Genomic DNA, 13,351 nt, shown 5'->3' on the forward strand with positions numbered 1-13,351 from the left:
CAAGAGTGTAGTGGATACTTTTACGTGCCACCTGCATGAGGGCCAGTCTGGCAGCACTGTTGTTGTTTTTCACATGCCAGTAAGGCAACGCTGAGTTTTAAAAAAACAAAACAAAAAAAACACATTAACTTTATATTATGGAAGTTCACAAACACACACTATGTACATGTAACATTCCTTTATTCATTTCCAGGCACAAAGCCTAGTATATGTACTCATTCTGTACCTTAACTTGGTGTTTTTCTTTTCTCTCTTCTGACCAAAGGAATCAATCAACCAACATTCATTCTATAGACAGAAATCTTTACTATAAGCAAGTAATAAAGAACAAAGAATCGTCGAGATTTTCCAGTGTTTTATTTCCTACAACACCTCAAAACATTCCTTCCTAAGAAGTAGTAGTAGTAGAAGTGGCCTTTACTGCAGTTTTGGCTTCAGCTTTGGCAGCAGCTCGTTTGGCCATTTTAATTCTGTGTCTCTCCTCACGCATCTCTCTCCTCTCTTCTTTTGGAATTAATCTGTTGTGTTTTCGAGCAAACCGAAGATTTCTCAGATACTTCCTGTCAACCTGCAAACGATACAATTACACTTTTAACAATCAAAACAACACATTTCATAAACTGCACCCAAACTGACAAGTCCCACTCAACCAACACACATTTCATCACAGTAAAATATCGGCATTATTCCTTAAAAAGATAACCACTTACTCCTAATAAATAAATGGATAAAACAATGCATAACAGTTGCAGGAGAATTCAATAGACAAGTGCCATCCCAAATATGTGGAAAGTTCCATGGAGCAATCATCCACCCATTCTAAACAGGTTCCACAAGATTTACTATTGTATTCTTCCTTCTGAGATACAGTCTAGAATGAAGACTTAATAAATTATGTAAATATTTTTAAAGACTGCAAAATCTTGAGACTTTCACAGCTACTTCTTATTGGTGAATCATGAGGTTGTGAGTTCAATTCCTGTCTGTGTGTTGTGTCCTTCAACAAGACAATTTATTTCACTTTATTGCTCCAGTCCACTCAGCTGGCATAAATGAGTTGTACCAGTAATTCAAAGAGGGCCAGTCTTGTCCCATTCTGTGTCATGCTGGGTCTACCTAAGAACTATATCATGGGTTATGCATGTCTGTGGAGTGCTCAGCCAGTTGCACATCCATTCCTCAAGCGAGTTACTCTGTTGATCAGATCAACCAGATCACATACAGGTGGCACAACCAAAGGAATACCAGTTGTAATCTTTCCTTATTCATTCAGAAACGCTATCAAAAAAAAAAAAAAAATTTTTTAATGACAACATAAGTTTACTTACACCTTTCATTGAAGGACATCTGAATCTTTTCGGTCTATAAATACCATTACGGTGAGCTTTGCTGTCTGAAAGAATGTAATGTGGACATAGAATAAATAATAATAATAACAACAGAAGTCCAGTTGCTAATGTAAATACTTCACAAGACATGTCCCTGGGGTTAAACGGCACACCACAGTCAATGTATGACTGAAATGCTTCCTATCCAGGATTTGATGTCATCTCCGATAAATGTTACTGGCAGAGATGTAGTCATTAGAGAGGCTACCCTCCGTGGCTGGAGATGTTGCAATAAAACAAATGAAAATAATAATGGTGTGTTAAATTCTGTAAGAAGGGCAGCAGTTTTGGAGGAGGTGAATCAATTACATTGACCCCAGTATTCAACTGGTACTTTCTAAAGATGAAATCTTGTAAACCAAATAACCATTCACTAATACTGAATCAGACCAACATGCTAGAGATAACAGCCAAAACTCATTCAAATCATACTAAACTGAAGGATAGTGTATCTAGAACTACATTATCTTGTCTGAATTATAAGAGATGACCATAGCTGCAATGGTTTTGGTTGTAAGTCTTAAGTTTAAACGAAGGATACTGAATTGAAAATCCAGGAATCATCATCGTTTAACGTCCGTTCTCCATGCTAGCATGGGTTGGACGGTTCGACCGGGGATCTGGGAAGCCAGAAGGCTGCACCAGGCTCCAGTCTTATCTGGCAATGTTTCTACAGCTGGATGCCCTTCCTAACGCCAATTATTTATAAAACAACCCAAGTATTGTAATATTTGTTTTAAAAAGTGGTGCATGTATAAATAGGGGGGAAAGGCAAACGGTTCTCTGGAATGTACGTACCCCTAACGCCCTGCTCAAATCTGTTGATCCCTAAAAAGGTTTTTTTAAAACTTATTAAGATCAAATCTCAATTTATTACACAAATTGAATAATAAAATTTAGCTGAAAGTCAACGCTAGTGTCCCTGGGGTTAAACGGCACACCACAGTCAATGTATGACTGAAATGCTTCCTATCCAGGATTTGATGTCATCTCCTGTAAATGTTACTGGCAGAGATGTAGCCATTAGAGAGGCTACCCTCCGTGGCTGGAGATCTTTCAGTAAACTAGATGGGAATAGACATGGAACACAAGACAAAGAAGTTACTATTGGACATTTGACAAACAGAGGAATTTGTAATCTAATTGTGATCATCAAGTACCTCATTCTAATTAAAGATTTCAATATTTAAGTAGATAATAAACTAAGCAACATTTTTACTGAATAAGGCCAGTAGTTGTTCACTCACACTAAATTGATGTTGGTATCTAGAATTACTTTAATCTGGTCTGGAATAAAGAAAATGGCCACAGCCACAAATAGTATTGAATTGGAAAACACTGGGAAACTCATAAATGCAATTATCTAAATGACTAATTATTTTAAGTTTTTGCTCTTCTTTTTATCTTCCTGAGCAGTTTTTAATATTTAATACACTACCTTGCTTCTGCTTAATTTGGAAAATAACTCATTAAGGCAATATTTGAAACAAATTAACAAGGGTTTTTTTTAATGAAGACGTTAATTTATGTAAAAGTTTCTAACATAGAACCAGGTGTGATCTCAGACAGGTAGCTCAATTTGAAGGAACAGGACTGAAATCAAGTGATCTACTTCAATTTATTACACAAACTGGATTATAGGATTTAGCTGAAAGTCAGTGCTAGTGTCCCTGGGGTTAAACGGCACACCACAGTCAATGTGTGACTGAAATGCTTCCTATCCAGGATTTAATGTCATCTCCGGTAAATGTTACTGGCAGAGATGTAGCCATTAGAGAGGCTACCCTCCGTGGCTGGAGATCTTTCAGTAAATCAGATGAGAATAGACATGGAACACAAGACAAAGAAGTTACTATTGGACATTTGACAAACAAAGGAATTTGTAATCTAATTGTGGTCATCAAGTACCTCATTCTAATTAAAGATTTCAATATTTAACTAAGCAACATTTTTACTGAATAAGGCTAGTAGTTGTTCATTCACACTAAATTGAAGGTGGTCTCTAGAATTACTTTAATCTGGTCTGGAATAAAAAAAAATGGTCACAGCCACAAATGCAACAAATAGTATTCAATTGAAAAACTGGGAAACTCATAAATACAATTATCTTAATGACTAACTATTCTAAGTTTTTGCTTTTCTTTTTATCTCCATGACCAGGTTTTAATACTTTTTTTTTAACCATCTTTCAGAGGAAATACACTACCTTGCTTCTGCTTAATTTGGAAAATAACTCATTAAGGCAATATTTGAAACAAATTAACAAGGGTTTTTTTTAATGAAGACGTTAATTTATGTAAAAGTTTCTAACATAGAACCAGGTGTGATCTCAGACAGGTAGCTCAATTTGAAGGAACAGGACTGAAATCAAGTGATCTACTTCAATTTATTACACAAACTGGATTATAGGATTTAGCTGAAAGTCAGTGCTAGTGTCCCTGGGGTTAAACGGCACGCCACAGTCAATGTGTGACTGAAATGCTTCCTATCCAGGATTTGATGTCATCTCCGGTAAATGTTTCTGGCAGAGGTGTAGCCATTAGAGGGGCTACCCTCCGTGGCTGGAGATAAAACATTTGATAAAAACCTGAAATGCACAGAAAGTTGACAGCTACCTGTGTCCGGAACTAAAGAAGAGCTAAAAGAAAATCAGAATTTACAAATATAAATTTTTTAGTCTGGAAAAAAGTTTTCATTTTATGTCTGTTTTCCCATACTGGTATGGGTTAGGTGAGTACACATCAAGAATGCATTGTGTTACATTCAGATGTTTTTGCTTGGCACTAAGCTTTATCTGGTTCACCAAACAAAGGATCTTTCTTTCCACACACATTAAGTGTACAGCCTAAATGTTGTTTATTATGTTCATGATGATGATGATGATGATGCATTTAAATCCAAGGTGGATGAAGCCAACAGACATGTTGCTACAAAATAGTATCAAGTTAGAAGCTACAATGCTTCACTGACTTTCATAGCATTACATCTTCCAACACAGATCTGTCAATACGCATCCAATATTACTCTCTGGTTAAGCATCCAAGCTTCTATCTACAGCCAAGCTGGGATTATCAACTGAAATAATTCTTTTATTTCTTTGATCCATTCCACTCATTTAGACAGTGGCCAAGCTCCACCATAAAGGTCTTAGACAATTATGTCAACCTCACAACATTGGTTTCTTTTATTATCCATCAAATTCCAATGTTAACCTCCAAAGTCTCTATACTAGAAGATAGCTGCCCTTAACATTGTCTAGTAAGAATGGACTTCATCAGCATGGAACCATTTCTGCAGCAAGTCCTTTAACAGAAAACTAAATCACTTCAAATTTCGTGAGACATTAGCATCTGAAGATAAAATGATAAACTGTCCCTGGGGTTAAACGGCACACCACAGTCAATGTGTGACTGAAATGCTTCCTATCCAGGATTTGATGTCATCTCCGGTAAATGTTACTGGCAGAGACGTAGCCATAAGAGAGGCTACCCTCCGTGGCTGGAGATGTTGCCATAATACAGACTTACTTCATACAATGTACAATGCTTGTTTGTTGTGTATCCATCTTAGACAAGTCAAAGACCTATGGAGTTGTTGCCCCCCCACCCCCACCCCACCCCAGACACACACACTTTGCTGTACACCAGAAACTGACACTTCACAAGCACATCAAGTTGAATCACATCTGAACTGACAATGCTGGCTGCTGTACTTGAAGTTGATACGACAAAACCCAAAAACATTGAGCCCATTCCTGTTGCCCACCTCAATGACACTTGTCAGGTCACATTTGCCAGAATGATTGAGAAAATAACGTTTGGTGGTGTGGATGTCGCAGCACAAATTCTACAAGACTGCAAGAAAAGATTTTAGCATTAATCCAGTTATGGGTTTTGCTCTTGAGGGATCAACCAGCTGCAGTCTTTATCAAGAAAGTTGCACTTGAGCAGGTCATGAGCAGACGAGCCAGTCGAATGAAGCCGAAAGCCAGTAGGGGAAGCTGCCAACCATTAGTCACATCATCATCAGTATCACCAACATGGATGTAAACACACATTTTGTGATGATTTAATGGTGAGGGTATCTGACTCCTGACTGTAAGGTCAGGAGTTCAATTCCCAACAGCCCTCTATATCCTTGAGCAAGACACTTCATTTCACATTGCTCCAGGCCACTCAGGTGGCAAAAATGAGTTGTACAAGTAGCTCAAAGGGCCAGCCTTTTCATACTCTGTGTCATGCTGAATCTCCGTTAAGGGTACTTGTGTCTGTGGAGTGGTCAGTCACAAGCAGGCTGTACAGTTGATCAAATCAACTGGAACATTCGTCATCACAACCGATGGAGTGCCACTGATGTGTGTGTGTGTGTGTGTAAATCAGACAGCAGAGCCTGATACAATCTACTGACTTGCCAGGTTCTGTCAAACTGTCAGACCCAGTGATATCAATTTAGGAGACTAGTGCACATACATAATGGCAAAAGTACCATGCTGCGGGATTGAACCAGAAACCATGCAGTTGTGAAGGAAACCTAAATACCACACAGCCACAAGTGTACCTAAGGATAAATATACCTTGGAATCTTCTGTAAAAAAAATTGTAATTGAATCAAACTGCTGTACTTATCACTGCTCGAACTAAACTATGTCCCTGGGGTTAAACGGCACACCACAGTCAATGTATGACTGAATGCTTCCTATCCAGGATTTGATGTCATCTCCGGTAAATGTTACTGGCAGAGATGTAGCCATTAGAGGGGCTACTCTCCGTGGCTGGAGATGTTGCAATAAAAACGAATCAAAATAATAATGGTTTCAAATTTGTCCACAACGGCAACAATTTTGGAGGAGCAGATGAGTCAATTACATCAACCCCAGTAGTCAACTGGTACTTATTTTATCAACAACGAAAGGATGAAAGGTGAAGTCGACTTCGGTGGAATTTGAACTCAGAACAAATGAAAATACTGCTAAGCATTTCATCCGGCACGCTAACAATTCTGCCAGTTAGCCACCTTAAAATTAATAATAATGATGATAATATGTAAAAGGAAGAAGTTGATAAAACTTAAATATTCTAAAGATGAAATCTTGTAAACCAAATAACCATTCACTAATACTGAATCAGACCAACATGCTAGAAATAACACCAAAACTCGTTCAAATCATACTTAACTGAAGGATAGTGTATCTAGAACTACATTATCTTGTCTGAATTATGAGAGCTGCAATGGTTTTGGTTGTAAGTCTTAAGTTTAAACAAAGGATACTGAATTGAAAAACTTGAGGAAACTCATAAATACAATTATTTAATGATTGATTATTGTTGAAAATACAGGAATCAATTATTTACAAAACAACCCAAGCATTGTAATATTTGCTTTAAAAAAAGTGGTGTAAACTAAGTATAAATAGAGGGAAAGGGGAAACAGTTCCCTGGAATAAAGCCCTGCTCAAATCTGTTGATCCCTAAAAAAGTCTTTTTAAAGCCTATTAAAATCAAATCTAGATTTATTGCACTAACTAAAATTATAGGATTTAGCTGAAAGTCAGCGTTAGTGTCCCTGGGGTTAAACGGCACACCACAGTCAATGTGTGACTGAAATGCTTCCTATCCAGGATTTGATGTCATCTCCGGTAAATGTTACTGGCAGAGGTGTAGCCATTAGAGGGGCTACCCTCCGTGGCTGGAGATGCTGCAACAAAACAAGACAGCAGAATAGAAGTTACTATACAGGACACCTAACAAAGCTTCACTCTTAAGCATTCAGATTATTCAAGTCCAATGTAATGTCAATCTATTCGTATAGTTTGGAATTAACCATGCAATATCTCGTAGCTTTAAGATGTGAATATGATTGAGGATTTTAGAATGACATTGCAAGGTAGGTGTGAGAGGCCAGATATTACCGAACTCTCACTTCTACCCCGACAATGTTATTCTGAAACTGGCAGGCGGTTTTGGCCAGGTCAAATGCTAAAAGGATTAAACAGACAAAAATTGACATCTCTTTGCAAATCACATCCTTATCAAGACTGAAACAAGTTAACGTTAGTATAATAATAATAATTCTTTTGGCACGTAAAAAGCACCCACTACACTCACGGAGTGGTTGGCGTTAGGAAGGGCATCCAGCTGTAGAAACACTGCCAGATAAGACTGGAGCCTGGTGCAGCCTTCTGGCTTCCCAGATCCCCGGTCGAACCGTCCAACCCATGCTAGCATGGAGAACGGACGTTAAACGATGATGATGATGATTAGCCACAAGGGCTAATCAGCAGCAGCCTACAAGAGTTGTAGAATTTCTTTTGATTCAATTCATAGAAGAACACATTAATGGCTAAAATCAAGAGAAAAGTTATTTCGGACCTAGACTATTATTTGTAGATCTATGAAATTAGCAAGAGTTATGATAAACAGTTCAAAGTAACTGGATTGAAAAGCCAACAATACATTCCTATGAAGGACACCAGCACCTGAAACACACATTAACAATACTTAACAGTCATTAGGAAAAGTGAATATTTTAAAATAATTTATTCACTACTTCTGAAATGATTCAAAGAAAAGTTAGAGAATCTACAAGCTATGTCCCTGGGGTTAAACGGCACACCACAGTCAATGTATGACTGAAATGCTTCCTATCCAGGATTTGATGTCATCTCCTGTAAATGTTACTGGCAGAGATGTAGCCATTAGAGAGGCTACCCTCCGTGGCTGGAGATCTTTCAGTAAATCAGATGGGAATAGACATGGAACACAAGACAAAGAAGTTACTATTGGACATTTGACAAACAGAGGAATTTGTAATCTAATTGTGATCATTCTAATTAAAGATTTCCATAAACTAAACATTTTTACTGATTAAGGCCAGTAGTTGTTCATTCACACTAAATTGAAGTTGGTATCTAAAATTACATTAATCTGGTCTGGAATAAAAAATGGTCACAGCCACAATGGAAAACACTGGGAAACTCATAAATACAATTATCTTAATGACTAATTATTCTAAGTTTTTTTCTTCTTTTTATTTCCCTGACCAGTTTTTAATACTTTTTTTTTAACTATCTTTCAGAGGAAATACACTACCTAACTCATTAAGGCAATATTTGAAACAAATTAACAAGGCTTTTTTTTTTATGAAGACGTTAATTTATGCAAAAGTTTCCAACATAGAACCAGGTGTGATCTCAGACAGGTAGCTTAATTCGAAAGGAACAGGACTGAAATCAAATCATCTACTTCAATTTATTACACAAACTGAATTATAAAATTTAGCTGAAAGTCAGCGCTAGTGTCCCTGGGGTTAAACGGCACACCACAGTCAATGTATGACTGAAATGCTTCCTATCCAGGATTTGATGTAATCTCCGGTAAATGTTACTGGCAGAGATGTAGCCATTAGAGAGGCTACCCTCCGTGGCTGGAGATGTTGCAATAAAAATGAAAAAAAATAATAATGGTTTCAAATTCTGTAAGAAGGGCAGCAGTCTTGGAGGAGGTGAATCAATTACATCGACCCTAGTATTCAACTGGTACTTTCTAAAGATGAAATCTTGTAAACCAAATAACCACTCACTAATACTGAATCAGACCAACATACTAGAAATAACAGCCAAAACTCAAGGATAGTGTATCTAGAACTACATAATCTTGTCTGAATTATAAGAGATGACCATAGCTGCAATGGTTTTGGTTGTAAGTCTTAATTTTAAACAAAGGATACTGAATTGAAAATTCAGGAATTAATCTCTCTCTATATAAACGGCAGTTTGTCTGTGCGTGCCTCTGTGTGTCTGTTTGCTTGTACCCTCACTCCGACCACGGCTTTCAACCGATTCTGATGAAACTTGACACACACATAGCCCAATGTCATAATTCAAAACTAACGCAGCGAAAGTTTTGAAAAGTTCCCCCAGTTCTGAAAAAAAATCGATAAATTCGACATGGGGTCGAGAATCAGAAACCCAAACCACAGACCGTCTAGGGGACGCAACTCCACCTTTTTTAACTCTCAAAAAAAAAAATTACCATCATTTTTTCCCCATTTTTTTGCTATTTTTTGGCTATAACTCTCTAAAAATGCTTTATAGTTATTTCCCTTACAAACCTGAGCAACGCCGGGCGATACTGCTAGTTATTTATAAAACAACCCAAGTATTGTAATATTTGCTTTAAAAAGTGGTGTGTGTATAAATAGGGGGAAAAGGGAAACAGTTCACTGGAATATTGCTACTAAAGGTTTTTTTAAAGCCTTATTAAAATCAAATCTCAAAATTTACTGCACTAATTAAAATTATAGGATTTAGCTGAAAGTCAGCACTAGTGTCCCTGGGGGTTAAACGGCACACCACAGTCAATGTGTGACTGAAATGCTTCCTATCCAGGATTTGATGTCATCTCCGACATATGTTACTGGCAGAGATGTAGCCATTAGAGGGGCTACCCTCCGTAGCTGGAGATGTTGCAATAAAATAGACGGGAATAGACATGGGATGGACAAGTGCAAGTTACTATAAGAGATTTGACCAACTTTAACCCATTAGCATTTAATCCAGCCAAATTATTCTCTGTTTTAAGTTCAACCTGGCCAGATCCTACGTCTCCCACCTACCCTACAATGCTATTTTGAGAGTATACAATCACATCACCGAAATATCAATGCTACAAGGTATGATCAGTGGAAAATAAGATGAATAAATAAGCATTACATTTGACAGAGTAATTCGAGATGCTAAAGGATTAAACACAAGCATTTGACATCTCTACGCAGCCCAGCTAACGTACCCCATTCTAAGTAAAAATTAATTTAAAATGTGAATTTTATAAATGTAATTACACAATGGTCATTGCTGTTAATATAAACATCTATCGATGCCAGTACCGCCTGACTGGTCCTCATGCCAATGGCACGTAAAAAGTACCCACTGCACTTTTAGGATGGTTGGTGTTAGGAAGGGCATCCAGCTGTAGAAACACTGCCAGATCAGATTGGAGCCTGGTGCAGCCTTCTGGCTTGCCAGCCCTCGGTCAAGCCATCCAACCATTGCCAACACGGAAAGCGGATGTTAAATGACGATGACCTACATCAATTTGTTGTTTAACTAAATATTGTAATCCCGTGAAAAGCAACCAAACCTCACTACCCTCCACCTGCCAACCCACACTAGATATTACATACAACCAGGCTCAAATGAAGCTGTTGACACACAAGACCACAACACATCCTAAAAGGACAAAATGAATGAGATCTGTGATCATGCAAGGAGTCTATCTTTGAGGGATTTCATCAATAATACTGCTTTGAGGACTTATTTTACTGATCTATTTATTTAACTGCAAAAATTATGAGTTACCAAGGATACCAGAGTTAAAACACACACAGATGAACCTCCACAACAGTTGCATTTCCACTTACAAGCCATTCGTCAACACAAGTCTATACAAGAGTTACCTCATCTAAAAACTATCTCGAAGGAATAGACTTCTTCAGCACGGAACCATTTCCATGAAACAATCTCCAAAGACAAAATGATAAACTGTCCCTGGGGTTAAACGGCACACCACAGTCAATGTATGACTGAAATGCTTCCTATCCAGGATTTGATGTAATCTCCGATAAATGTTACTGGCAGAGATGTAGCCATTGGAGAGGCTACCCTCCGTGGCTGGAGATGTTGCAATAAAAATGAATCAAAATAATAATGGTTTCAAATTCTGTAAGAAGGGCAGCAGACTTGGAGGAGGTGAATCAATTATATCAACCCCAGTACTCAACTGGTACTTTTCAAAGATGAAATCTTGTAAACCAAATAACCATTCACTGAATCAGACCAACATGCTAGAAATAAAAGCCAAAACTCATTCAAATCATACTAAACTGAAGGATAGCATATCTAGAACTACATTATCTTGTCTGAATTATAAGAGATGACCATAGCAGCAATGGTTTTGGTTGTAAGTCTTAATTTTAAACAAAGGATACTGAATTGAAAATACAGGAATCAATTATTTATAAAACAACCCAAGTATTGTAATATTTGCTTTAAAAAGTGGTGTGTGTATAAATAGGGGGAAAAGGGAAACAGTTCACTGGAATATTGCTACTAAAGGTTTTTTTAAAGCCTTATTAAAATCAAATCTCAAAATTTACTGCACTAATTAAAATTATAGGATTTAGCTGAAAGTCAGCACTAGTGTCCCTGGGGGTTAAACGGCACACCACAGTCAATGTGTGACTGAAATGCTTCCTATCCAGGATTTGATGTCATCTCCGACATATGTTACTGGCAGAGATGTAGCCATTAGAGGGGCTACCCTCCGTAGCTGGAGATGTTGCAATAAATTAGACGGGAATAGACATGGGATGGACAAGTGCAAGTTACTATAAGAGATTTGACCAACTTTAACCCATTAGCATTTAATCCAGCCAAATTATTCTCTGTTTTAAGTTCAACCTGGCCAGATCCTACGTCTCCCACCTACCCTACAATGCTATTTTGAGAGTATACAATCACATCACCGAAATATCAATGCTACAAGGTATGATCAGTGGAAAATAAGATGAATAAATAAGCATTACATTTGACAGAGTAATTCGAGATGCTAAAGGATTAACACAAGCATTTGACATCTCTACGCAGCCCAGCTAACGTACCCCATTCTAAGTAAAAATTAATTTAAAATGTGAATTTTATAAATGTAATTACACAATGGTCATTGCTGTTAATATAAACATCTATCGATGCCAGTACCGCCTGACTGGTCCTCATGCCAATGGCACGTAAAAAGTACCCACTGCACTTTTAGGATGGTTGGTGTTAGGAAGGGCATCCAGCTGTAGAAACACTGCCAGATCAGATTGGAGCCTGGTGCAGCCTTCTGGCTTGCCAGCCCTCGGTCAAGCCATCCAACCATTGCCAACACGGAAAGCGGATGTTAAATGACGATGACCTACATCAATTTGTTGTTTAACTAAATATTGTAATCCCGTGAAAAGCAACCAAACCTCACTACCCTCCACCTGCCAACCCACACTAGATATTACATACAACCAGGCTCAAATGAAGCTGTTGACACACAAGACCACAACACATCCTAAAAGGACAAAATGAATGAGATCTGTGATCATGCAAGGAGTCTATCTTTGAGGGATTTCATCAATAATACTGCTTTGAGGACTTATTTTACTGATCTATTTATTTAACTGCAAAAATTATGAGTTACCAAGGATACCAGAGTTAAAACACACACAGATGAACCTCCACAACAGTTGCATTTCCACTTACAAGCCATTCGTCAACACAAGTCTATACAAGAGTTACCTCATCTAAAAACTATCTCGAAGGAATAGACTTCTTCAGCACGGAACCATTTCCATGAAACAATCTCCAAAGACAAAATGATAAACTGTCCCTGGGGTTAAACGGCACACCACAGTCAATGTATGACTGAAATGCTTCCTATCCAGGATTTGATGTAATCTCCGATAAATGTTACTGGCAGAGATGTAGCCATTGGAGAGGCTACCCTCCGTGGCTGGAGATGTCGCAATAAAAATGAATCAAAATAATAATGGTTTCAAATTCTGTAAGAAGGGCAGCAGACTTGGAGGAGGTGAATCATTATATCAACCCCAGTACTCAACTGGTACTTTTCAAAGATGAAATCTTGTAAACCAAATAACCATTCACTGAATCAGACCAACATGCTAGAAATAAAAGCCAAAACTCATTCAAATCATACTAAACTGAAGGATAGCATATCTAGAACTACATTATCTTGTCTGAATTATAAGAGATGACCATAGCAGCAATGGTTTTGGTTGTAAGTCTTAATTTTAAACGAAGGATACTGAATTGAAAATACAGGAATCAATTATTTATAAAACAACCCAAGCATTGTAATATTTGCTTTAAAAAGTGGTGTAAACTAAGTATAAATAGAGGGAAAGGGGAAACAGTT

General features: G+C 37.7%; 1 protein-coding gene across 1 annotated transcript in view; it reads right to left on the minus strand.

Moving 5' to 3' along the window:
• Positions 1 to 340: 340 nt before the first annotated feature.
• LOC115210835 (60S ribosomal protein L29-1) overlaps positions 341 to 13,351 on the minus strand; it is a 34,908-nt gene continuing 21,897 nt past the window's right edge. Inside the window, exons 3-4 of the mRNA XM_029779584.2 lie at positions 1,329 to 1,393; positions 341 to 568 (exon numbers count right to left, since the gene is read on the minus strand). Coding sequence (XP_029635444.1) covers positions 389 to 568; positions 1,329 to 1,393 — 245 coding nt within the window. The 3' untranslated portion in view covers positions 341 to 388. The remainder of the gene's footprint in view (positions 569 to 1,328; positions 1,394 to 13,351) is intronic.

This window comes from Octopus sinensis, linkage group LG4 (assembly GCF_006345805.1).
Source record: "Octopus sinensis linkage group LG4, ASM634580v1, whole genome shotgun sequence".
Lineage (NCBI taxonomy): Eukaryota > Metazoa > Mollusca > Cephalopoda > Octopoda > Octopodidae > Octopus > Octopus sinensis.